Source organism: Apus apus, chromosome 1, assembly GCF_020740795.1.
Source record: "Apus apus isolate bApuApu2 chromosome 1, bApuApu2.pri.cur, whole genome shotgun sequence".
NCBI lineage: Eukaryota > Metazoa > Chordata > Aves > Apodiformes > Apodidae > Apus > Apus apus.
The window spans coordinates 165,650,096-165,676,534 of record NC_067282.1 but is presented as its reverse complement, the minus strand read 5'-3'; the positions used below and the strand labels follow the sequence as shown (position 1 = coordinate 165,676,534).

Genomic DNA, 26,439 nt, shown 5'->3' with positions numbered 1-26,439 from the left:
AAGGTGATTGTCAAAGTCAGCTTATCTCAGGATGTTTTAAGGTGTTGTTTTCAATATGGTATTCCTTTAAATACGTGTGTGGGCCCCATTAGATGTTCCTTTAGGCTTGTGGGTTCTTATTTCTCTCTTCATTTTTGATGATATAAATTGACCATATAGGAAGTGGAAAAGGATATTTTTAGTGATGAGGTGACACAGAATAGAGTTTTATATTGCTTTTATATCTTCTGAAGAACTGTATAGGCATGGTAACTTGTTATTTATGTCCATTCAACTGATGTTAATTAACTTAATTAACCATCTGAATCTGCATTTGAAAAATTTAAACATCTCTTGGATCCAAACAGTGTTTTGAAAACATAACAAACAGCAGCAGGAAGATAATTCCATCAAAAGCTTTTTTCTCTTGGTTTGTTATGATATTTTCAACAGTTCTTGATGGAATTACTTCCTTACATCTCACTTGAGCCCATATATTACTGTTTCCTATACACTGTTTCAAATGTAATTAAAAATGGATGCTGTTTATCTGTCTCATGGAAAAAAAAAAAAAAAAAGAACTGTACATTCTGGGAACAAAATGTCTTTTCTAGTTGGATATTTATTATTTCATTCATGTAACACTTGCCTAAATTCCCTTTTCCAAGTCTACTTATTGTTGATACATTCTGTTATGAATTTAGAGTTAGTTAATGACTTTGTGCTGTCCCTATCGTGTCAGAGTAAGCATTGTATTCAGAAATAGGTGGAAGGGGTTCTGGTAAAGACTTATTCAGATCTTGAGGTGTAGGTATGCAGGTTTTTCAAGGGATGTATAATTTTCACAAGAAATGTAGATCTTCCATCAATTAGTTTTTCTCCTGCAGGCTCTAAAACCAAATTATTTCTTAAAGTACTTATTAAATGCTTGGAAGAAGAAATAGGGAAATACATTGGCCTTGCAAAAATGCATTTTGCTCTAATTGTGCTCTTGGGCTAGAAGTAATTTCTGTAGTAGTATATAATTTTCTAATTGAAACTTCTCATAAAAGATTTCCAACGTGAATTAAAAAATACTCCTAAAGTGATACTGCATGAAAGCAGATGCATAAATGCATTGCTATCCTTTTTAATTGGAAACAATTTTCCTTAGAATAGGCTGAATGCATCCATTTTGAGGTGTACATGACATGATTTTGTATCCGTGACCTCAAAGTAATTCCAGATTAATGCTTCAGTGGTTGCCTTGTTTGGGTATGACAGGTAATGCATTACATTTGACGAGGAAAAGGTGATGAAGTATGAGTCCAATTGGCAATGTTTTCATTTAGCTATGAGGATAAAATAGCTATAATGAAATTTAGAGCCCCTGTCATTCTTGTTTGATGCTGGGCTTTTGCTCTCACAGTCTGTGGATTGAAACATAGTATTGATTTTATGAACTCCATGCCATCTTGAATCTGTCTGTGAAGGGTCAGTGTATCTGTTTTATGAATAATGAGGAGCTGAGCTCACAGTAAAAGATTTAAAATGGATTAATTCATGATGAATTGAACTTTGAAAGAGAGAGTTTGCCTGCTGATATATTGGTGCGCTAGTGAGGAGTTGCTTTGAGTTAAACAGTCCAATTGTTTTCTTATCTTTTCTTCTTAATGAGCTAAGAGATCATTTCTGTTCTCAAAAGGAGTACTTGCAAATTCTATTTTAGGCTGAATCTTGACTTACTCTCCTGAAACGTGTCCTGAATGAGTGTCAGAGAGGACAGTTCATGTCAGCAGCCTGGACTGCAACTAGTATTCACTTTACTGGTGTAGAGAAGCAATGTCCACCTCCATGGAGTGTGTTGTGGAGGCTAGTTTATGTATTGTGTTCCCTGTTTTATGGATTTTGTCGGTGTGGGACTGGCTTAAGCACAGACTGGTGGTCAGGGAGTTCTGTCTTCCTCTTGTAGGGCTTAATTTTAATGGGTAGGGAAAGGAGTATTAAGCTGAAGCTTTCTACTGTGGACATCTGACTTAAGTCCTCTACATTGCTCATATCTCTTCAGTATTTCCTGCTTACCCTTTGGATGTGCCTGCCTTTGTCTACTGAATACCCAGGGATTAAATGCCAATCTCTGACTCCAAGAGTCATATTTAATGTAAGTGCTTTGAGCACTGATTGTTTTATGCTCCAGGTAACAGCTCACTTTGCAGGTGGCTAAATTTGGGGATTTTGCTTTTTTAGGGCACTATTGACTGCTTTATATAACTATCCAGCAAAACTGAGGGTTTCCGTGTCCTAGCCATTGCAGTAGAGTAGTGAACTAGCAACTCATTTGGCAAAGATGGAAGTAGGCTATACTAACCAAAGCAACTCATTTCCTTTCTTATGCCTCTACTGTTTCAACGAGCAATTGTGTTGAGACATCAAGAAGCTCTGAGAGACAATGGAGACATGCATCATTTAAGGATTCAGTTATGTAAATAAACCAACTGTGTGCAGCCAAATGAAGGGGATAGTGCCTCACGGCTCATCTTCGAGCTCCTTTTAGTATGGACTTGTAGATCCTCAACACACACCCTAGGAGTAAGGTTTCTTTTTAGCCCTGAGTCTTACTCATTTGTCATGATCTCAGTTATCTTACTTGTCCTCTAAGACCATTCCTCCCACATACAGAAATATGCCCCCATGGGCACTGCCCTGTATGTACCCACTATGGTAACAAACATTTTAGAAATATTTAATAGAGTTTTGACATTTTGAAAGCTCCAAGTTGATATAAAGAGCAAATAAGCGTTTCTTTGCTGAATGTGTTTGTTCAGATTCCCTGAATCCCAAATCCATACACAAGTTCCTGAGAATATGAGTTCCAGTGGCATTAACAAGAATGTGACTAAGGATTTCTCATTCCTAGCAAGACAAGCAAGGATTGTAGGTCACTACTGTGGCCTAAAGCTATTCATGTGCAGTCCAAAGCATGTGACAGAGTACTTTTTTTTCTGTCAGTTACAAACCTCCCTAGGCAGAACAATTATTCTGATTAAAGGAATGTTTTAAGAGGAAAGCATTGGTTTTGTTTTCTAGAGATGTATTCTGCAAGCAGTAGTTCCTGCTTCTGCTTGCAAAAATCAGTAATGAACCAAAGAAAAAAATGCTAGCAACTTGGTGGACTGTGCCAAGGGCTGGATGCATTGAAGCAACTGTAATTGTCCAGCAGACTTGATAGCACATTGATTGGAGTCTTGCTGCCTTTTAATGTGTGACGATCTGCTAGTAAAAATGCTTTTGCATACTTAGGCTACTTTGGCTGGAGACGCTCTCAAAAATTAATGAAGTATGCCAATGTTGAAATAAGTTCCAGGCATTGACCCAGCTTATCAGTATAATGGACTTGACTGAGCTGGCAAGTTTAAGAGCTTGTAGGAAAATGCTGAAAATAGTAACAGGAAGGGTGGAAGGAACAATCGTTATGTCTTGTCTGCAATTAGAGATTGGTTTGATTTTCTGAAACACGGACTGTGAAAGAAGATTTTAGATATCCATGGAGCTAAGACATTGTTAATACCACTTCCTCTTGCCGTGCACCTTCGCCATTTGTTGCTCTTCCAGTGCAGTGCATATTGTATTTTCAGCCATTATGCAAAACATCTAGAAAAAAAAACAGTTCAATCTTTCTGCAGGTCTTCAGTATGTAGTTTCATTGCATCTTTTCCCTAGAGCTCTATTGTCTGCCCACTTGCTGTGGGAAATAACTTCTTATCCCATAAAAAATATTCCTCATTTTGTTCATATACGTCAGAGTGCAAACTCAGAACTGGATTTTTTTTCAAGCAAAGAAAACCAAATACTTGTGGAAAGCAAACACAGAAGTGTCACGAGCACAGTTGAGTGCATATTATCTTTCCTTTTGAGGGAATACTTGTGCAGATACATTTTAATCTTCAATCAGCTCTACATACTGATGTTAAGCACCGAGTATTTTGACTTCAGCCACCTTTCTATTTCTAGAGTAGCTACACTGTAGAAAGTTCAAGGAGAGGTTTATAATGGAGAGAACTTTTCAGTACTGCACACTGATGAAAATAAGAGAAAAAACGATGGGGAGACAAACCAATTGTGTAGATAGCAAGCTGTGATTTCCTCAACTTCATGGAATAATTGAAATGATCAAGCAGTTGGAGCTTTGTTTGGAGCATTTGTAGCAATTAGTGGTACACTGGTATCTGTACAATGTTCATAGCCATCTTCAGCAATTAGAAACAACGTGGAAGGTATTGTTTTCTCCAGCAGAAATATTATTTCTTGCTTCAAAATGGACAACGACTGTTCAGATTTGAAAGATGCAGGCTAGAATTACAGGATGAGTTTTATCTAGTGCAAATACCTCACAGGCACACCTAGTGCATCAAAAAAACCCCACAGATCCTCTGAGCTGAAAGAATATTAGTATTCTTAGTGCAAAGAGACTGGGAAAACTCAAGGAGCGTGAGGTATCTTTCTGGATGAAGAGTGTAACACAGTGGCAGTAAATCTATCAGGGAGAGGAAGGATTCCACCCCTTGGTGCCTACCACTTGGTTGACACAGTTTTTCTAGCTCCCAATGTGAAGGGGCATTCCTACTGCTGTGCAGATTCCCTGTTCAGATTCAGCCCTGTGTATGAATGAAGAGATGGAATAATTATCAAAATTATGAAGCTGATAAAGCTGAATGTTACTCATGCTGTGTAAAATGAACTTAATGAGGTTGTAAAAGCACTCAGAAGTAACAAAAGTGTTACTTGTGTAACCGTAATACACGTTTCTTTTGCACGTGCATTTTCAGGCAATTGTAGTTTGGTCAACAGCTTTGCCCAGCCTCTTGAGTCCTTATTTTATATAATGTGTAGATGGAGGATGTTCTGTTTTAAAGAAGTTATTAAGTATTTTGCATATTCCTTGTTATTCCACATGTGCAGTCTCTTATTTTATTTATCCCACACTGTTAGAATGTTAATCTAAAGACAAAGGGCCTTTTTTAAGATGCTTTTTAGTGTAGAGTCTGAGTATCCAGAATTATTAGAGATTGTGTTTTCAAACCCATTCATGCATTTCTTGTGTTCATTTTACAGATGGAAAGCTGAGGTACAGATATAGTAAGGCAAATAAATAGCTGCTGGTTTTTGACATGCAGTTTGAGTGGCTGGTAACCTAAATCTTAAGATACTCCAGCAGCAAACTATAGGTTCAGTCATGCTTCATGTTGTCCCTTTTGTTACAAAATTTTTTAATTTTCTTTGAAAAAATTGTGCAAGGCAGCTTGTTCAAATGCAAAATTCTGATTGTTCCCCAGAGCAGACCTCTTAAAGTACTAAATAAGTGTTTCTAGAGAAGAAGAAAAAAAAAACAGAAGTAGTTGTGTAATAAAAAAATGTGTCATTACGTGTATTCACAATGAGAGTTGTGACTGCTGGGCTGTTGGCTTGCTCTTTTGTTTGCTGTTGTGAACCCAGAACTAGGCAGCACACAAAAAGCTCAGCTGAGCTGCTGGGTAGTGAGAAAACTTTGGTCCCTTATCTAGGAAAAAACCTAAGAACTCTGCCAGGCCTATGCAATTTTGAAGAGATTTATAAATTTTACAGATTTGAGAGGATTTGTCTTAGAATCAGCAAAATGCACATCCTTCATATGAATATTGTGGCTTACTAAGTTTCGCAGTTCTTCTGCAGTTCCTCTTGGGATCCAGGGGTTTCTCAAAGAAAAAGTTGCCAGAACCTGTCAAAATAAGGCATTTTTCTCTTAGCCTCAGTCTCTCAGAGAGCTGAACTGCATTAGCTGGCATTTTCTTTTAAAGAAATGAACCTGAGGCTGACACCAAACAAGAAAATAAAGCAGATTTTGCCAATGTTGTTAGTAGCTAAAATGTACTTTAAAAGGGAAGGATGTCAGGCATTAATAAGCAACAAACGTAACCTGATCTCTTATAAATTCTGTAGGATGCATGAAAAAGAGAAAATTAAATGAAAGATAAAATTAAAACGAAAGATGACTCTTAGCCAGTATATTAATAGTCAATATTAAGTCCCTTAGGCACAGTTTGACACTGAATATTGTTTTGATGAGGGGTAGGAGGAACAAGAACAAAAATTACAGTAAGAATTTGCTGCAGACTCGCAGGAATGGGTTTTCAGTCTCAAGGTGATGAGCATATAATTTTACCAGATTTGTTTGTCATACATCTGCTAGTTTAAAGAAGAAATTAATATGAATCATCAATATACATTTTTTTAATTATAAATAAGGAATCTTCATTATAAAAAAAAATAAATATTAACTGATCTGATAGCAACTATACTATCTAGCCATGGTGAAAGAGCTAAAAATGTGGAAAATGAAAGTTCTGAAAGATAAAGTTAAGCTGCATGAACAAGTTAAAACAACTCTGGACAATGCACTGAAATAAGCACAGAACAACTGAATTGCCAAAGGGGTGACTGATGTGGTCTGTTTTGTTAGAATTTTCCATTTTTACTATGTTTTTTTTTCAAAAGGTTAGTACAAAACATTGTGCCAAGTAGGAATCCTAATAGTCCTTAGAAAAATGTCATAGAGGAAATAAAAAGCATTTGGATATTCCTGGTTTTTACAGGCATAGTGAATATTAGAAGAAATTTTGGGGTATGAAAGCCCCCAAGCTTAGAAAACATCCTGAGCACCTGTCATAAGTGGAAAAAAGACCAGATAGATATAGTGATGGTTCTGAAAGGTCAGTAGTGAAGGTGTCAAAATAATCTTCTGTATATCTTACAAGATGGCCATGAGCATTCCCAGAACCTTCTAGTAATCCACTGGTGAGTGAAAAGTGGTAAGTATGAAAAACCACAGAGAAGCTATAATAAAAAGGGAAACATGATTGTAGTACTTCTGCCTGAAAACTTCAGCTGTAGAGAATATGTACATATTTCATGAATCAGCTGAACTATTTCAGAATTTAGAAACTGTGAATCTTCTTACAGAGAAAAATTAAATGAAGAATCAAAAACATAAAATAGCATAACATAACAAACAAGCATGGTGAAACAGAATTAAATTTTGATCTTTTTCCCCAGGGTCTTAGAGTAGACTTAGGAAATTAATGGTCAGGTATAAACTGACATGAATGTCATACATTAAAAGTTATGTTGCTTGTGAAAGTACCAAGTATATCTCATTTAAGATGTCTTATGATTTTTTGTCCTTTTTAAAGTATCTTTTAAAGATACCTTTTAAAGAGGGCATATTATATTTTCTAAAACCTAGTCATATTTAATATTATAAATGTTTTTATCAATCTTAACACTGTTATACAAGGTATATTCCCATGTGGTACACAGCATTTGAATCCTGACTTTTAGCAACATTGAAATTCCATATCACATTAGACAGTGAAAAATACAGAAAGTATAAATGACTAGTACTTCAGAAGTGGTTCTTAGATGAATGTGGGCAGCCTATAAGATCTATTTTAATTGCTTAGGTATTCAATAGTATTATTAAATCACTCATGTGTATATTACCTGGAAATGTATGTATTTGTGGTCATTGTACTCAACAGTGGGAAGTGCAGCACTGTAATAAATTGTTGCCCTCTGAAATACATTTATCTTGTCACTGAGCTGGTTTGCTAATGTGATTTTCTACCTTTTGCAAAATGAAGGTAGTGCTTGGCTGCAGTTGCTATGATACAAGACTAGTGCACTAAACTTCGGTGCATCAGCACACATTTTGTGCTGTGCAGTTCACTGTTGCTGCTGTTATGACTTTCTAAAGCCTTCCATGAACAAGTGGACAAGTGAATTTAAATTCCCAAAACACAGCCTGTAAAATATGAATTCACAGACATTTTTCTTGTTTGCTCTGGATGACTATTAGAAATAGTATTCAGCTTTAACTCAACTGCTGGACTGAATTTTAGATTTATTGTAAAAGGTGGCTCATGATGTAGGCTATGGCAAAAAAAAAGATGTTTTGTACTCTTTCTTGTGTTTTGAACTTCACGAGCCTGCATAAACATGTAATGTAGCTTTGTCGCTGCAGAATTTTTGTGTCTAGAGCACGCAGCTATCAAACCTCTCCTCTCTAGGAGTGGGAAAGACATGAAGAGGCACCTTCAGTGAATAGTTTATCCCACAAACCTGAGACATATTGAGCCTGGATGAATTGCCCTTAAAGGACCTTGCTTAGTACTGATTAGACAGGTCATCTAGATAGGTAGCTTTAATGAGATACGTAAATTTTATATAGCTAAAAGTATAGAAGATGAATCCCACTACAGATACTAAGGGGAATATTTTTTCAAACTCTGTGGCCTAGGAATAATCCAAAACAAGATGAACAGGTGGAGATACAGCAAAACTGAGAGTATACTGCTGTATATGGCAATAAGCTAAGAGTCATAATGTAACACCACAGAGAAGCAGTTGTGTTGAAAAAGGTCTGAGAAACACAGATCAATCTCCCTTCCAAGCAAAAACAAGTTTTTTTGTGAGTGTAGGTAAATGGCATTTCTGTAAGAGTGGCCTTTCTCTCATTTGCATGCTCTGTCTCAATCTCCCAAAGCAGAAGAGTTGACAGCCTGTGTTTCTTGAGAGGTGTTTAATGTGTTGTCTGTCAACTCAGGTGACTGTATTGTCAGGGAATCCTATTTTGATGACATTGCACCAGACAAAGGCTGGTGAAAGAAAATAAAACTTTTGGAAATACTGTCTTTCTGCAGACAGTTGATTAGGCTGCAGAGGAGATACTCCTTTTATTTTCTGTAGGCTGGAAATACATTAGATGTTCTCCAAGCTATTAATAATGCTTTGGCTAGCAATACCAGGTAGGTTTAATGGATTTCCCTGCCAGTGTACTGTATGTGATTGCAATGAAGCATGAAACAATCTGGTTTAATGACTTACACTAGTGCTTTCTTAGGCCCAATGTTAATGTTTTAAAAGGCATCTGACTCTTTCATTAATTGAGCAAGCAACCACTTGATAGTGAGTAAATCATTAATTAAAACGTCTGAAAACTCATATTCTTTGTACATTATGAAATATCACTGAAAATTTTCAGGTAAACCTCTTGAAGAATAGGTAATCGCAGCAATTGCTTTTGAGATGATTTCTGCCTCTTCACACACAGTATGTAAAGTAGATGTGCTCCTTTCTCTGCAGCTGGGATGACAGCAGCTCGGTTAGTAGTGGCCTCAGTGACACTCTTGACAACCTCAGCACAGATGATTTGAATACCAACTCATCTGTCAGCTCTTATTCCAATATAACTGCCTCTTCAAGGAAGAACACTCATGCCCAGGTGAGTAGCTTTTTATTGCTATTTCTTGCATCACCCCACAAGTGTGCAAGATAATGATGAAAAAAGTTTAGCATCAGTTCCTCTGAAACAAGCAAAGTATTCACATATTACCAACCACTTGTAAGAGTCCATGGAACCCACTGACCCAACCTTGACCCATGGGCTGATGCCTCTGATGCCTTGGTCCCAGGGTGCAGCCCACCACTGAAGGTGCCGGCTGGTGAGACCCTGCTCTCCCTGCCCTGGGGAAGCCCCAGTGGTCCAAGCCTCATGAAGACCACAGCCCCTGTTGGACCCTAGCACAGAGTCTGTGATGCGTGGTTTTTTAATCACTTCATCCCATTGGGAGTATCTTTTTAAACAGATAGCACAATTAAATTGTCTTTCATGAGCTTACATTTCTCAGGGAAGAAATACGTGGGCTGTATTGTCCTTACCCTGTTCTCTCCACTGGGAGCAAAGAGACCACAGGTAGCAGAGCTTTCCTTCTCCTCATTTAGGTCCAGGAATGAAAGTGTCCTGTGCACCCACAAACTGACAATGCACAGTGTCAAAATAGAGCTCTGAGCAGGGTACAGTCACAAGCTATATGTGTAATGTGTGTGTTTGTGCAGCTCCCCTCAAAACAGCAAGTGATGAAAAAGACAATACAGAATGCTTGCAGGACTCAGTTCCCTCCTGAAAAAAGAATGAAAGAGAGAAGAATTAGTCCCAGTAGAAAAGTATTTTTTGCCTTGTCATCTCCTGTTTACAAGCAGGGAACTTCAAGACTGAACGCTCAGCATAGGGAAAGAGTTGTTGCCTCCTGTGATTTGATGTCAAGTGTTCAGGACACAAGACTGACAGTCAATTCCATTTAGACTCCTGCAGGCATCCGGTCCTTGCAATTCAGAGATCTGTTGTGTAGATGTACATTGTGGAAGACTTTGTCAACAGGAGAAAAACACATATTTGTCATTTTCTCCAGGCAATGGGGAAGTAAAGTTACTTTGGGAGTGAAGATTAATCCACAGGACAGATTTCAGACTGATGTCATGCTCATGCAAAGATACTCACACAAATGCCAGTATTTCAACCCTTATCATTACCTTTCCTACCCCATCAGGGTCTCCCAAGGTTGCTAACTGGCGATCATTCACTTCACTTTCACATCAACAGTGAGGGCCAGCTAGTCCTGGCTTACTTGTTTGACTGCATCATTATCATCATCATCATGACTGGGAAATCTCTGGTTGACCATTTAGCTCTTTGCAATTTTTTCATTCCAGTGATCTCCTGTTCTAGCTGTTCAGCCAGATACTATTTGCAATTTGCTCAGTGATAGATAGAGATGCAGCACTTGTTGAAATGTTGCTTTCCTGCCAGAGCTGCTTTGTGTTACGAAGGCTAGGAACAGACCTTTATCAGGTCTGCCTTTACCAGGCAGAGTAATCAGAAGGCACTGTACTCCATGCTAGCCTGCAATCTCAGCCAGAAACTGAGATGAGCAGTATAAATAAGTATTTTGCCAGCTGTTCTCCAGGTGTAAGACATACTCATGCAACAGAGATCCCTTTTTCAGTCCTTTTAAGTGATCAGAGCAGTGCTAGCTGGCTATAGCCTGAGGAAGAAATTGCATATTTTGTTGTTGTTTTCTTGTTAAAGGAGGATTAATAACTGCTTTTCAGATCAAATAATGGTGAAGAGAGGCTTTTAGAAACTATTATATTTCTTGGGAATGCTGCAGTTTGCTTTAAAAATGTATAGCTATATGTTTATAACCATTAATTTATGAGAAAACTTCTGGGAGCATTACACATGTTGTAACAACACCACTAATGAAAAGCCTTTTCTAAAGGGCTCTGCAATATTTGTGTAGATATTTGCTTGGGCTCTTTTCCCATCAATCCTTACCCAAAATTCTATGCTAGTGTCTCCAAAGCACATAGGAAATTACAAAGTGCAGAGAGCTTTTGCATTTTGTATGCCTCAAATCACAAATATGTAAACAGCAACTGATAATTCTGTCAGTCATCTAATCAGTAGTAATCCTACTTATGACTGCAGTGCCTAGAAACAGAGTGATCTCTGTGGAGAGGGAGTTGTGGCAACACAGAAAACTAAATAACCCTTTCCTGAACCTGTTCTAGTTTGCAGTCCTGCCTAGGTTGGCTGCATGAAGCTAGGGCTGGGGTTACATCAGACAAACGTAATGCACAGTCATACCTGTGAGCAGCACTCCTTTTTGCTGTTAAAGAGGGGCAGAGGACTGGTGAGATGCTGACTTGCAAATAAGGCTTGAGGCTGAAGTCAGGAGGCTGCAGGAACCCACAGGAGGTAGGGTTGCAGTGAGCAGCCTGTCATCACAAAGAACGTGAGTCTTGTGGAAAACAAGGTGTCTCCAACATTTCTATTTAAGCTGCTTTCACAGCTTCTATGTTGTCCGTCTTGTTGGACTGCTTCTTGCAGCACAGCCTTATCAGCCAGCAACAGGGAAAGCAGATGCCACAGGGGTGTTAAATCCTCACTAGAACACCTTCCACAGGGGTCTGATTTTAAGAACAAGTGTGACCCCATGATATAGCTAGAATTAATTTCTTGTTGAAAACAGTTAATATCAATGGAGACAAACCAGTAGAAAAACCATCAGCTGTATCACTGGTGATTTTGCTCACTGGTGGTATAACATACCCAGTGCTCCTGGAAGCAATGTTCCCAATTTGGTCCCGAGAAGGCTTGAGCATGAAAAGACAAGAAACCAGACTGAGGTTATTTTAGTAGTATATTTAGAAATTCCCTCGTTTAAGCTTTTAGTAAAACCTCTCAGCGCAGCAATTCATTTGGTAAGTTTGGAGGGAGCTGAGAAACAATAGGGTATTATCACTGATGATTAAAGCACATTATGTTTCACTTCATTATGGTTTGTCCATGAAGGAAAGAGTTGAAATCTTATGAAAACACAAGAAAAAAAGAAGAATGCCTTGCCAGATGGGAATGTTTTTAAACTTTTGGGATCAGGGTAGTAAGGTTTTAGAAGGGAATTTTCGATGGCCCTTGCTACAAATAAATCAGTGTGCTTATTCTCCTCCCCTTCTGTGATTTAAGAAACCGGCATATACTGAAGATGCTGAGACTGATCATTTCTCATGCAAATCTCTTGTAGCTGAAGACAGACTCAGAGAAGCGCTCAGTTACAGACAGCGAAACTTGGGGCAGCTCTGAAGAGCTGAAGAAACCAGAGGAAGACTTTGACAGCAGCGTAGACAACAGTGGCAAGTGGAAAGGCCTTCCCTCAGGGCTGTCTGAAGAGTCAGAGAAGGGAGGACAGAAACCATCACTCTCTGTTTCACAGACTGGATCCTGGAGGAGAGGCATGACTGCACAAGTAGGAACAACTCAGTCCAGGCACAAAGCAGGAACAAGTGCACTCAAGACCCCGGGTAGGAAACTTCTGTAGTTCAGATTACAGCATTAAAAATTAAGGCTTTATACTTAGAATTAATCTCTAAGCAGTAAGAATCTTTAGCAGGCTAAAAATAAATATTATAAATGTGAGACAGACATGAGGAAATGGAAGCATATTGGTAGTTCTTCTCAGAAATGACTGCAAGCCAAGATTATAATAATATACTAACTTGTTCATCTGTATAACTGTTAGTTTGCTACACTGCATGCTAACAATTTATTAATTGCACATGAATGTATCCATACTGAAAACTGTGATTGCAGTTTGTTTTACTATCATTTGAGTATGTCAACGTCCCTTATGGAATTCTTAAAAGTATTTTTTGGAGTCATCTACGCTTTATCTTAGTTTCTAATCTTTGGCCATTTCTATGCACGTATTCAATTATCAAAGGTACAGGTTTTCTAGAGAACAGAGATTAAAAGATTTAACATTCAAAAGAGAAGACTAAAAATCAGTGTTTCTGAACTAAAGCTGAACATTCCAGATACTGTGGGTATTCTACAGACCATTGTTAAGAGATAAAAAATTTTAAAAGACATTTCTTACACACTTTCTTCAGTGCTAGATGACTTCTTACCCAATATTGAAAGGCCTCTAAGAAGTAATAACCACTTATACAATCTAGTGTTGAAGTAAAAAAAAAAAAAAATAATAAAAAAAAATATTAGGGGAAGGCTTCTTTGTTAAGAACATCTAATCCGTCATTTTACTAGAGAAATATCAATTCTTGGTGGACATTTTCTAGACCTTTGGCATGTCCTGAGAAAATACTGCATGAGTATACTTTAACCTCCAGTTGTAAAGGTAACAAATTAAGATCTCAGAATAAATTCAGCTCCTTTCTTTGTAAGCCTCTCTTGTTCCCTTGCAATTTGGTACTGCTGAATATTGGTTAGCTTGTGGTCTGTCAGAGCTCTGAGGAGCAATTCCATGGTCAGTGGTCACATGGATGCAGAAATGAGACTCCTGTAGTGGCAATTTATAAGGGAGATACTACAAGGTTTACCACATGCCAAGCTAAGTATCCCAAATCTGCTTTGCTAAAGATGAGTAGGCAGCCACTGTGCAACAAAAACTGAGGCCTTACTCTAATTTAATCTAATGCTAATAGCCTGTGTGTTCCCCGTGTGGGAGTCAGATTCATATTTTGGCATGTGCATGTGCTTGTGAAGGATAAAATGTGCACTAGATAAAAACTGACTTGTAGGTGTTGCTCTTTATTACAGTTTAATTTCTTAAGAGAAATTAGGCCGCCCACCTCCAAAACTTCCATAATCACTTGAAAAGTGAATTAAATACTTTTTTACGCTGAATATTTGTTCCTTATTAGGAACATACAGTAGATGCTTAAAGAGAAACTAGAAAAGAAATGGCATTTTTGGTGTCTGTTTGTAATACAGGAAGAGGGTATTTGAAGACAAAAGAGAATATCTTATTTAAAGCTTTCTGAATGTCACAAGAACATTACATGGAAATATAGAATAGATAGGTACATATTTGTGCAGTACTGAAGGCAGCCTCTCAGAAAATCTAAAATCTTGAAAAGCTATCAAGGATATGACAAAGACTGTTAACTTATGTAATTGATATAGATTCATACCACAATAACTTTATCTCTCTCTGACAATTTTGTGTAACTAAAATCAGAACAAACTTAGTTATGTGTTAAATATATATATTCCGTAAAAAACAAAGTACTCAATAAATCTCATTAATTTCTACATGCATAATTAATGTAATACTTCTGGAAATGTTAACTACACATCATACATTATTTTAAAATATTATTTCTTACATATAGAAATATCATTAACAGAAAAAAAGAAAAGCCAAATATTTCAATCAGAATAATTTTCTATGTCTGTGCGCTCCAGCTATATATGAAACTGGAAGTTCTCATGAGAATTTAGGGCTTTTAATACTTAATGCTTCACTGTAATGTATCATACCTGCTATTGACTGCTGATGATGGACTAAAGACAAATTGGTATCCTTTCTTAGGGTAATTTTTCTGTTTGTGTATTTTTTCATTCTGAAGTTGTAACCATATAGCTTTAAAGTTAGATATTGGGACATTACAACTTAAACACAAGTGACCTTTTCAAATATACTTTTATTTAGGAAAAACAGATGATGCAAAAGCCTCAGAAAAAGTGAAAACTCCCTTGAAAGGAGCCTCCATTCAGCGCTCTCCATCAGATGCAGGAAAAAGCAGTGGTGATGAAGGAAAAAAGCCTCCCTCTGGCATTGGGAGATCAACAGCTACAGGGTCTTTCGGATTCAAGAAGTCCGGGATGGGATCTTCTACCATAATCACCACAAGTGGAGCGACTATCACAAGTGGGTCAGCAACTCTAGGGAAAATGCCAAAATCTTCAGCCATCGGTGGCAAGTCTAACGCGGGGCGGAAAACAAGCTTAGATGGGTCCCAGAACCAGGATGACGGTGTCCTGCACATGAACTCAAAGACAACTCTGCAGTACCGAAGTCTGCCTCGCCCATCAAAATCCAGCGGCAGCGGGATCCCGGGCAGGGGTGGCCACCGCTCCAGCACCAGCAGCATCGACTCCAATGTCAGCAGCAAGTCTGCAGGTGCTGCTGCCACCAAACTGCGAGAGCCGAGCAAGATCGGCTCTGGGAGGTCCAGCCCTGTCACCATCAACCAGACAGACAAGGAGAAAGAGAAAGTGGCTGTGTCTGATTCTGAGAGTGTCTCGCTATCCAGTTCCCCCAAATCCAGCCCAACATCGGCCAGTGCCTCTGGCACACCGGGGCTCAGGCAGCCAGGATCCAAATACCCAGATATCGCCTCACCCACCTTTCGAAGGTTAGTGCTTTCCTATGAATTCCTGAAGTTGCAGTGTATAAGCCAGGGATTTTCAGTGTGTTGAAGCACTGGACAAAAAGCCTTTTCAGGACATATTTTGCCATGAACAGAAAAGCAAGTTAAAAAACAAGTAAAAGGGTAATGCTTTTTCACACAACACAATTATTTCTCTAAGGCCTGAAGACCTCCCCAGACCTGAAATGGCTGTTCCTTGAGTTTTGATCATTGTTAGGTACATTCCCATAACAACAGTTTGAAGGGTAGAGTAAGTTGTAGTCAGTGATCCGTATGGGTCAATTCCAACTCAAGATAATGTCCAGGCACACAAGACATTCCCTCTCAATATTCTGATAAATCCCCCAAAGGGAAGAAGGCCATCACGTTTGAACACATTCTCTTACTGGAAAAGATGATCCCATAGCCTGGTCAGAGAACTGAAGAGCTCTATGGTTAAATAAATCATTTCCTTTCACATTGTTGGCAGCTCCAGCTATAAACATTTCATTATCTTAGCAGCTTTTCTACATCTTTCATCACAAACAAAGCTAAATTTCAATTAGTAATGCCCTATTGTAATGTTTCTGGAAATATAAATACGGATGAAGTATAAATTGGGATGTAACATTTGCACTGTTCAAGAAGAAAACAATAGTGCCCTCTCGTGCCTTGGTACTAAAACAGCATCTCCAGGCTGCTGGGGAGCTGCAGACTATTTTTGTGGACTTGATAAAATGGATTCTTTCATAAGCCTTGCTTACTTTATATCACTGTAAGTTTTTGCATTTATTTCTTATTAATTTATTAGCTGCACCTTAACTGCAGCTTAAAATATCTCCAGTAAGACATTAAGTCATGACATGAACTTTTATTTCAACAGTCGTAGAGGATTTTGGTGGGGTTTTTTGTCATCACCACTGTAGAATTCTTCTGTAGAATTGCTGGAAGCAATTTTGTGAAACACATCTCCATCCTGACTACACTTGGAGACAAACCGAGCCCCTTTAGCTCCAGGGTAGTTTATTGTGTCTGAACAGGTACTATATGACCAATGACTGTATGACCATCTGTGCAAAAGGACAAGAAGAGGGAAATTTTATACAAATACTTAGCTGTTTATTAAATTGTGAAGGATTTTGCAAGTGTTTATTGCAATCATTTTAGCTGATATGAAAGTGAGGTATTTAAAAGCAAGTTACTTAGCTGTGGGAATGCTTCTTTACTGCATTTGGGTGAAAGTGTAATCTGTTTATGCACTAGTAAGAAAAAATGTGATTATTTTACCTCTTTCTGGGAGGATCTGTATGTGCAAAGAGCACATCTGAATAGGAGTGAATGAGATCTGTTGCTAATGAAACTAACCCTGAATATTGTGCTATGGTTAAGAGAATTTAATTTTGCCATGTGATTGATCATCTAGGTAGGCATGATTTTAGTAGTGGTAATTAAAAATGTGTAGTTTGGCTCTTAGGATGTTACGCCATGAATGTTTAATGTGGCTATCAGTTTCTCTAAAGCTATTTGTTTTACATTTAGGTTGTTTGGTGCCAAGGCAAGTGGTAAAGCTGCCTCTGCACCCAGTACTGAAGGTGTGAAACCCACATCGGCAATGCCCAGCCCTAGTACCACATTGGCACGGCAAGGCAGCCTGGAATCGCCATCCTCGGGCACAGGCAGCATGGGCAGTGCAGGTGGGCAAAGTGGTAGCAGCAGCCCCCTCTTCAGTAAACCTTCGGACTTAAATGCAGATGTTGTAAGCTTAAGTCACTCCTTGGCTTCCAGTCCTGCCTCAGTGCACTCTTTCACATCAGGTGGTCTTGTCTGGGCTGCAAACCTGAGCAGCTCTTCAGCGGGCAGTAAGGACACACCAAGTTACCAGTCCATGACTAGCCTTCACACCAGTTCCGAGTCTATTGACCTTCCTCTTAGCCATCATGGCTCTCTCTCTGGACTGACAACAAGCACTCAGGAGGTTCAGAGCCTGCTCATGAGGACTGGAAGCGTCAGATCTACTCTTTCGGAAAGGTGAGCTTGCCTATAGATACAGTGACCACGAAACAAGTGAGAGGCAGAAGGACAGGAGCAAAAAAACCCCAACAAAACCAGCATCCCTCCACCTGTTTTCCTAAAAGGACACTGTTTAATTAGTGGCGTAGTCCTTTATGTTAAAAAGGAAGGAAGGAAGAAATGAAAGCTGACAGGCATTGGATGTGGAATCAACTGCCTTTTAAGTTTTTACAAGTGCTTTTTCTATCTTTAGAATTTTTTTTGTTCCCCTTGTTCTGGAGAGCAACCACAGAAAAGAGAAAAAATGTCTCATTAAAGGCACATAATGATCCCTGCTTGCTGGATCTGCCTGCTGTCCCTGCAACTGGCAGCTTCAAAGATGTCTCACTGCCCTCTTGCTAACAAGCCTCCTCCAGCAGTGGGACCCCACCAGTTTTCTTCCCATTAGCTCAAAGCACAAGGCAGAGCTGGTGGGCCCATGCCTTCAGGTGACCAGTCTTACCTTAAAATGCCCAGTCCTGACAAGTTGTTTCTTCCATGGTAATCATTATACAGCTCCTTACTGAAATGAAATTTCATTGGCAGGGAGACAGTTTACAGGTTGAGACCCTCACTACATGCATAGTCCTGCTGGGTGTCTGGAACAGACAAACAAAAGAAAGAAAGGGCTTTCTTCTGCTTTCTCTTTTTTACATGCAGATATTTTACCATTTATTTTATATTATAAAGTGGTGCTTCCACCCTGTCACATTGTATCATGATTTATTTATTCATTTATTTTTGTGTGTGTATGTGTGATATATTTATTTGACTTTTGTAAGGGAGAAAAAAGAAAGAGGCAGTAAATAATTTTCACTTCCTGTGAAAATTTTCAAGATTTGACAACAGAAACTCTTCTCTTATGTAGAGACTGACAAGTCAATATTAAATATTTCATTAGCCTTTGATCCAAAAAATCAAATTATGCTGAGTCAGTCAGAAATATTTTAAACATTTTAAGGTTAAACTTAGTTGTTTAACAACACAATTGTTTTAAGGAATCAAAGATCTTTTATATACAATGTTAAGATTTTTTCCGTTTATGTGAACCCAGAGATTTTTCGATACCAATCCTTTCCTTGGAAAGATTTCACTTTCAGTGAATCAGCATTAAAAAAACTTAAAAAACAACCCCCCAAAAAACCCAAAACAACCAAAACCCTAAACAGTGTTTTGCCAAATCTAGATGGAAACTCCACACATTTCATTATTTTATGTTGCATTCATAAGTATTACTACATCAGCTAAAATCACACTTCTTAATAGTATAATTACAACACCATAAAACATATGTGTGTACCAGTATAATGTATGCTAACAACAGTAGCTAAAAATACGTTGATACGTGAATACTTTATAATTTGCATGGTGCCTTTGTTTTTTAAGTAGTAATTTACACTTTGTGTCATGAACTGTCTGTGACAATATTTCTTATAAAGCTAATTATTAATATTTAGCTTATAAAAGCCTTCATTAATTTTTAGTGCTACATATATGGATGGTGAGGTCAATAGAATGATATGGAAGAGTATGAATTTATGCCAAAGATTGTATTTATACAGAGGATGTTAAACATCACATTTAAAATGTTAATGGTTTGGCATAAGCTCCTGAGCAACCCCCACTACTAATACTTTATGTATTTGTTCAGTGACTTAATTTCAGTGGTTCCAAATACTTTGCCCTTGGCAATATTTTTAAGTTTCAGATTTGTTCATATGGGGATATTATGATTGAATCCAGAGAGAGCCATTTATCATGTTGATCTGGCCTCAAAACAAATATATGTACCTAGACAAAATGGTAAATCATTTCTTGAATTATAGCCCCAATAGGCTTTTTGCAGTTTGATTTTTCTGAAAGGTCTGTTATAAGTGCTGTGTTGTTTCTAAACTGTTTTCTAAAGTAAAACTTACATGTAGCAAAGCATTTTTTTACAACAAAAGCATTGGTTTACAATGTTAGAGACAGATATGTTTGGCAGAAGTTCATGTCCTTTTTCCTGTAAACTCAGACTATATTTGAGATGCCTCTGGCAATAGTAGTTGCAGCTTGGCATGACATAAGAGATTATCTGCAAAGAGGCCTATTCTTTTGCTTCAGTCACTCTTGAGCTTTTAAAAGACTGAGTGAGCAGTTTGTGTAGTGAGATTTACTAATACCATGTTAAGACAAAGTCAGAAAGACCAAAGCACAAAATGAGATTCAACTAGTAAGTGACATAAAGTTTATGCAGAGAAAGCCTAGGGAAATTTGAAGAGAAGAGAGAGCTAACAAATGGTTTTTCTTCATTGAAGCATTACCTGCAATTTGATAGCTAAGTATCACTAATGACAAAAATGCTAAGAGGGAATAAAAAGGTTAAAGATTACTCTAATTTGTTGGTCCTGATGAACTTTCTACTTCCCCGCGTAAGACACAGTCTGAAATAGCCCTGAAATCATTGGGAGTGAAAAGGTTGCAAAGAACAAAATGAGGAGGAGGGCTGGGATGGACGACGAGAGGCTTATGGGTGAGGCCTGTTTGCCTCTGTTCCTGGAAAGATACTGAGGATATTAAAGAAAATGGGTTAAGTAACAGATAACATAGGATTTATCATTAATAGCCTTTTAACAGCCATAAGTTTAATAGCCATTAACAGCCATCCAGAGGGACCTTGACAGACTGGAGAGGTGGGCCAATGCCAACTTTGACCTTCAACAAGGCCATGTGCAAGGTCCTGCGCCTGGGTGGGCACAACCTCAGACACAAACACAAGCTGGGGAGAGAATGGCTAATGAGCAGTCCTGAGGAGAAGCACTTGGGGGTGGTAGTAGATGAGAAGCTCGACATGAGCTGCCAGTGTGCGCTGGAGCCCAGAGAGCAACTGCATCCTGGGCTGCATCAAAAGAAGTGTGGCCAGCACGGCCAGGGAGGTCATTCTGCCCCTCTGCTCCTGTGAGAACCCACCTAGCACACTGTGTACAGCTCTCAAGCCCTCAGCATGGAAAGACATAGAACTGCTGGAGAGGGTCAGAGAAGACGAGTGATCAGTGGTTTACTAGCCTGAATGGATATAACAGGTCAGGATATATTTTCACAAACACAAAATGGAAAATCATGTGGATAGTTTCTAAAATGTAGGCAGTGTCTAAGGGGTTGTAATGCCATTGTTGGGGCAAAGCATTTTCCCAGTTATTTTGGAAATGAAAACATCATGTATAAGTCTTAGAAAGTAGTTATCCCATTCTACTTTTTCATATTAAGGCTTTAAATTAAAGATTTTGGGATGTCAAGTTTTAAGAAGGATTTCTAGCAACTTGGAAAGAACCCAGCAAATGGGACCAAAGTATCAGGGTACATCTATGTTTCCTACTAAGGAGGGGAGGCCATGACTGCCTCTGAAAAAGCAGTCGCCTGTCCTAGAGACAGAAAGTCTGCAACGTTTCTGCTACATGTGCCCACTCATACCTGGCATGGCTCAGTCCCTACACGGATGATCAAAGATTGCCCACATCCATTTTTTAAGCCATCAGATCCTACGAGATTCTTTTACATTGTAATAACCAGAAAATAGGTTAAGTAAATACTAGCAAAATATTGCTTTTTCAGCAAAATTTGCATCTCCCTCAGAACTTTGTGTGGTTTTGCACTAGCAGTATTTATTTACACAAGTCTACTTCTGTTGTTATAGCAGTGTATCCACCTCTTTGGGTGGACACTTGTATTTTAGTTCACAACAATTTAGAAGGATTAAAATAAATCATACAGGTACTTATACTCTAAAAGAAAACTGGATGCTGGGGTTAATTGGTGAAATATCACTGCTTTACTTGATAACATTTTCCAGGTGGACAAATCACCAATAGCTCTTTTGAATCCTTAATTGCTGTTGGGCATTGCAGATTTGTGTCTGTCTTCTGCTTGATCTGAGCAGGATGCATAGAAAGTGCAGAAATACAGAAATTAACAGTGGTCTCATCAGCAATAATGGCTGCAGTTTAAGATTAACAAGGTGGAAGTAGTTTCTAATTACATGGCTGGTTTGCTGTGGTTTACTTTAAAAGGGTGTTTAGTTTTGAGAGCCATGAAAGTGCTTTGAAATCCACCTAAACTCTTTGAGACTTTTCCATTGGTTTAAATTAGTTGATGATTGTGGCTTTAAGGTGTGAGAGTACATGATGCATCAGATTTTCTTGTGTGCTCAGCCACTTGTTGGAACTCATTTTGAAGTCTCAAATCAGCTCAGCCCAGCCTTTCCTAGACCTCCACAGGAGTTTTTTTAGCTTGCAATTATTTGTTTTGTTCCCTAACAGCTCTGAAACAGATGTAGCAGGTAGGAAACTGAGACATGTAAGACTTCCTGTAGTTTACCCCAGAGAACTTGCAGACTGTTACAGCAGTGCAAAATAAACAAAAGGGAATGGACATACTTAAGCCTACATCTATATGCATCTTCCTGCAGGACTGCTTTTAGCAATTGACGTAGCAAAGGAAAATGTCAGGAATATTATAGGATTTTCAGCCTCACATTATACTGGTATTTGTTTTGAGCCAAAGAGACAGATTTTCATTAATTCATTGCTTATTTCAGGAAAGGGCTGACTTTTTTCATATCATCTTTAGAGATGGGTTCAGGCTGGTAGTGTCCTAATGGGATCACAGCATGTTAAAGTTCAGTTCTATTTACTAGAAATCCAGTTTCTGTAGAAGTAAAATACTTCTTGATGGAAGAGTGCGTTCAGATATTAAAAAGATATGGGCTTTTATGGATCTGAATAGTTACACAGAACCATAATTAATAGTTTAATACAATTATCTGAAATACAGGAGCATCTTTAGATTATTTTAAATTTCAAAAAGCAAAATAGGTGTTTGCTACATTCACTTTTATGCAAGTGCAATAAATCCATGCTTATATTGAGAAGTAAGCACACCTATTTCAATTGAATACTTAATTCAAAAGTTTTTTTAGCAAAATCCTATGGTCACTTCTAGCCTATTTATCTGATTAACTTATAACTTTTGACTTGTGGATGACTTGAAAGGAGCACTGATTGGCTCTTTTATTCTTATATAATGTGCTATAGAGTACTTTGAAATACATAGAACTTCAAGTTAAAGAAATATTAGAAAATGTTGTTCAGTAGGATTTTTGAAGTATATGCATAAGAAACTTTGTTATTATGATCATGTTTATTTGCATTGAAATTTAGAGGTTCATAAAGGGTCATCAAGGCACCACTATTCTCTGAAAGGAACAAAATGAATAATGTATTCAAATGTTCTCTTTTCATCAACCATTCCTGGTCTTGTTAGTTACGCTGGGAGCAAAATACTGCAGATTTAGTCCTCTGTTTCGTAGAGGACTGATTACTCTGACATGGACCATGATAGCTTGGCCTGTGTTGAAATCCAACTTAGTTTCTCCTTCCATTTACTTTTTCCCTGTGCAGAACAAGGCCCTCATTAAACCAGTAAAATTGCCTATAAAATTTCCTGATGGTAAGAGTTTACTTCCATTAAACTGAACCCTCGTGGTAACAGATTGTTAATACCAGCAGTATTTTCACTGCCTTCACCTACTTGGATCAAGGTCACATGGCAGTGGGGTGCCCAGTATGATAGAAAACAACCTTTAATAATGGCATGATAGTTTTCTTGGGTAAGAAGTGTCCTAAGTTAATGTTGTTCTCAGAGGTGTGATTATGATATGTAATGCATAAACTTCCTAAAGCCATTTTTCAATTTAATCCATATGGAAACACTAAATTATGTTATTAAGGGAAAAACGTTGCAACACTTACTTGGTGATAACTAGTTCAAATTCAACTCACACTAGTTGGGGACTGATCTAACAAGTCTTTATGAGGAAATGCTCAAATGACACTTAATTTGAAGGAAGGCTAGTGGGTGCCCTTCCAGTGATGATGGTTGAATTAGGAGATTTCCAACCATAGGCAGATCAGCTGCTCTGCCATTTTGTGTGTGTGAATACGGAACAATGCTGCTCTGGTGCCACTTTACATTTCTCCCACCATCGCCCTACTATGTGAGCCCCACAGCAACAGAAAGCCCAGGGTCTGTATATTTAGCTCTTACTTCTACAAGCACAGCTATCATTTGGCTTCTGGCAAGGCCATGCTGTCTCCTAGCAGGTGCCACAACCTTCCTTTCTTTTGGAAATCTATTGGCATATCATAGGCAACTGTGAAAAATAAAGATTCATGCTGTGACCATATGATTCTCACACAGATTGCAGGGTGAAGCTGTAGGAAGGTTAGAAATTTTAAGAAAGGATTCTTTCTGACTTGGACAGTCTCCAAATTACTATTGACCCAGCCTAGAGCGTGTCTAGATGAAAAATGAATGTGCAGCAGTCCATGTCCTGCTGTCCACTCAAATGAGTCAGGGACTTATCATGAAAGATAAATTAAAAAGCACTAAATTACCTTCTGTTATGCACACGTATCTAGACCTCTAAAATTTTTAATTCTGAACAGTCCTGTTTACTGTGTTCCTTAGGGATTTTTTTTGTTTTAACAGCATGCAGCTTGACAGAAATACACTACCTAAAAAGGGATTAAGGTATATATTTTTTTGAGCATGACTGCTGCTTCTCTGTTTTCCTGTAAACTTCTCTACACTTTTCTTTCTCCTTTTGTTGATCCTTTTTACAACAGAGTTCTTGATATTTAGATTAAAAAAGAACATGAATAATTAATAAATTTATTTTCAAGATATGCAATGGAAAGTGAATACTATTAAGTATAATTTCCTTATGCAATGAATTTTAGAAGACATTGAATCCTGGTGAGCTAAAAGAGACAAACCAGGATACTTTTGCAATTCAATGGGACTAACTGTTGGAAACATTCTTGAGAAAACCAAAGCTTTAGAGGTGGATCTGAACTTGAACTCTAAATGCAAACACTCATGCAGTTTTAGTTGAAGATCTAGTAAATGGTAAGGCTTAAAATTGTTTATTTTAATATCCAAAGCTTGTAGGTCTAAAATGAACCCTGCTCCAGCTAGTCTTATTGGTCCCTCTCCAGCAATACCCAAACTACAGTTTTGCTACTAATTCCCCACTAATTAGAGCTACCTTCATTACAGAAAACAGAAGTAATTCACCCGCTTGTCTGCTCCATGGTTAAAAGAGGGGATCATTAGGTAACTTGTCTGGCCACATCAGGCATGGCAGCCTCCTTAACCTCCCTAATCCAGGAAGGAGATTTGGCAAGCAAGGGTATATATGTGCCTGCACACAGACACTTTGCAACCTTCAGGTCACTGAAATTACACATTTAAATCTCTTGAGTTATTAATCAATAATATTTTATGAAATGTTAAGATAGTGCTAAAGTGTTGTCACTAGAAAGCACCCGCTGCTGTTCTGCACTATCCATTAATTTAAAATAATTTAGTCAAATTTCCTGTTATACTGAAGCAATCACTTTGGACTGGGAGAGAATGGAAAAGGTGGAGGACATGAAAGAAGCATAAAGGGCACCCTGCAAGGCTACAGTGGGATGACTGAGGTTTGTGGCCATTCAGTTGTAATGGTGGCTGAAATCTGAAAGTGAGATGGAATGGGAAAACAGCTTATAGGCATATAAACCTCACCTGTTATCCCAGAAAAAATGTCAGCTTGATTTAATGTACAGAGATCCCAGTCCAAGGCCCAGATCTTGAATTCTCATTTTGCCGTCTTTCTGATCTGATAATCACTGAGTAATTCTGCTCTACCACATTTATAGGCAAAGATCATAACTGTCTTTTTGAAAGGAGATAGCAAATATTTAATCAGGACAAGATGTTTTAATGCTGTAAATTATTATACAAAATCCCAAGCACAACATCAGAACTTACACATTTATTAATCTGCCTTCTAAGCAGAAATACTTGTGCCTTGCAAGCCTGAAGGCAGACTACCAGAAGCCCTTTCTGCTCTGCTGTTTGAGGAACACTCATGGCTCTTGACAGTGGTGGAGAAGGTGCTCATTTCTCAGCAGGATATTGTGCTGAATGAAGCAGGGGATTGCAGACAAGGCTGAAAACAATGTATTGTTTAAGACCCACACTGCCTGCACATTTTCATGCTTAACTGCTGCTAGCATTGCCCTTCTTCCAGCCCAGCCAAAAGAGGCTGTGCCAGTGAGTTGTCAGTTCTCCATCTTAGACCATGTGTCAAGTTGCACTCCTTTTATTGATTTGCCATAGGAAGCAGTTGATTAATTATTTGATTGCCAGACTTCTCTGCTCAGGAGAACTTGTTACCACTAATTGTGGATTTTTCCTGTCCCTTTCCCTCCTCCCAGTTTGGGGCAGGACACAATTCCAAATGGCATTCAGAGTGACAGCCTGCATCTATGAGCATGGGTAGCTGTCACTGTCCATGCAAACTCCTTTTTCAGAGTTGTTGATCTGTTTTTCTTCTTTCATCTAACCAATTGTCCACATGATCTGTGGCAGTCATCATTTTGCAAGCTGCTACTCACATTTCTTGGCTTCTAGTCTCTCCATGCCCCATCCCAGTCATACAGCTGCCGAGCTTTTGCATCAACCTGCGCACTTCCCTGTAGCTTTGAAGTCCTTTCCTCTCAGCTCAGTTGTCTGTCTTCTACGGTTTATCATCATATCTCTTCAAAGGAAGGAAATGCTGTTTTGGGGAGGGGGATGAAATGGGAAGGGGTCTCAAGTCCTGTACTTTTTTCTGTCGTGATAAGATGGTAAATTTTACCTTGTTAAAATCCTTGGTGTTAATCATTTTACTGGACTTGATGTTTTCCAAGGGTTTTGTTCTATCTAATTGGTGAAGGGTCTTTATGTGACACCTGTTTCTTTCCAAACCACCAACTTGTCATT

The 26,439-nt window shown here is 38.4% G+C and overlaps 1 protein-coding gene across 3 annotated transcripts in view; it reads left to right on the top strand.

Annotated features, from left to right (window-relative positions):
• NAV3 (neuron navigator 3) overlaps positions 1-26,439 on the top strand; it is a 273,171-nt gene that overhangs the window by 197,645 nt on the left and 49,087 nt on the right. For all 3 annotated transcript variants that reach the window (XM_051631165.1, XM_051631157.1, XM_051631149.1), the window contains exons 13-17: positions 9,136-9,274; positions 12,417-12,693; positions 14,844-15,549; positions 17,083-17,571; positions 24,118-24,159. In XM_051631165.1, the coding sequence (XP_051487125.1) occupies positions 9,136-9,274; positions 12,417-12,693; positions 14,844-15,549; positions 17,083-17,571; positions 24,118-24,159 (1,653 nt within the window). The remainder of the gene's footprint in view (positions 1-9,135; positions 9,275-12,416; positions 12,694-14,843; positions 15,550-17,082; positions 17,572-24,117; positions 24,160-26,439) is intronic.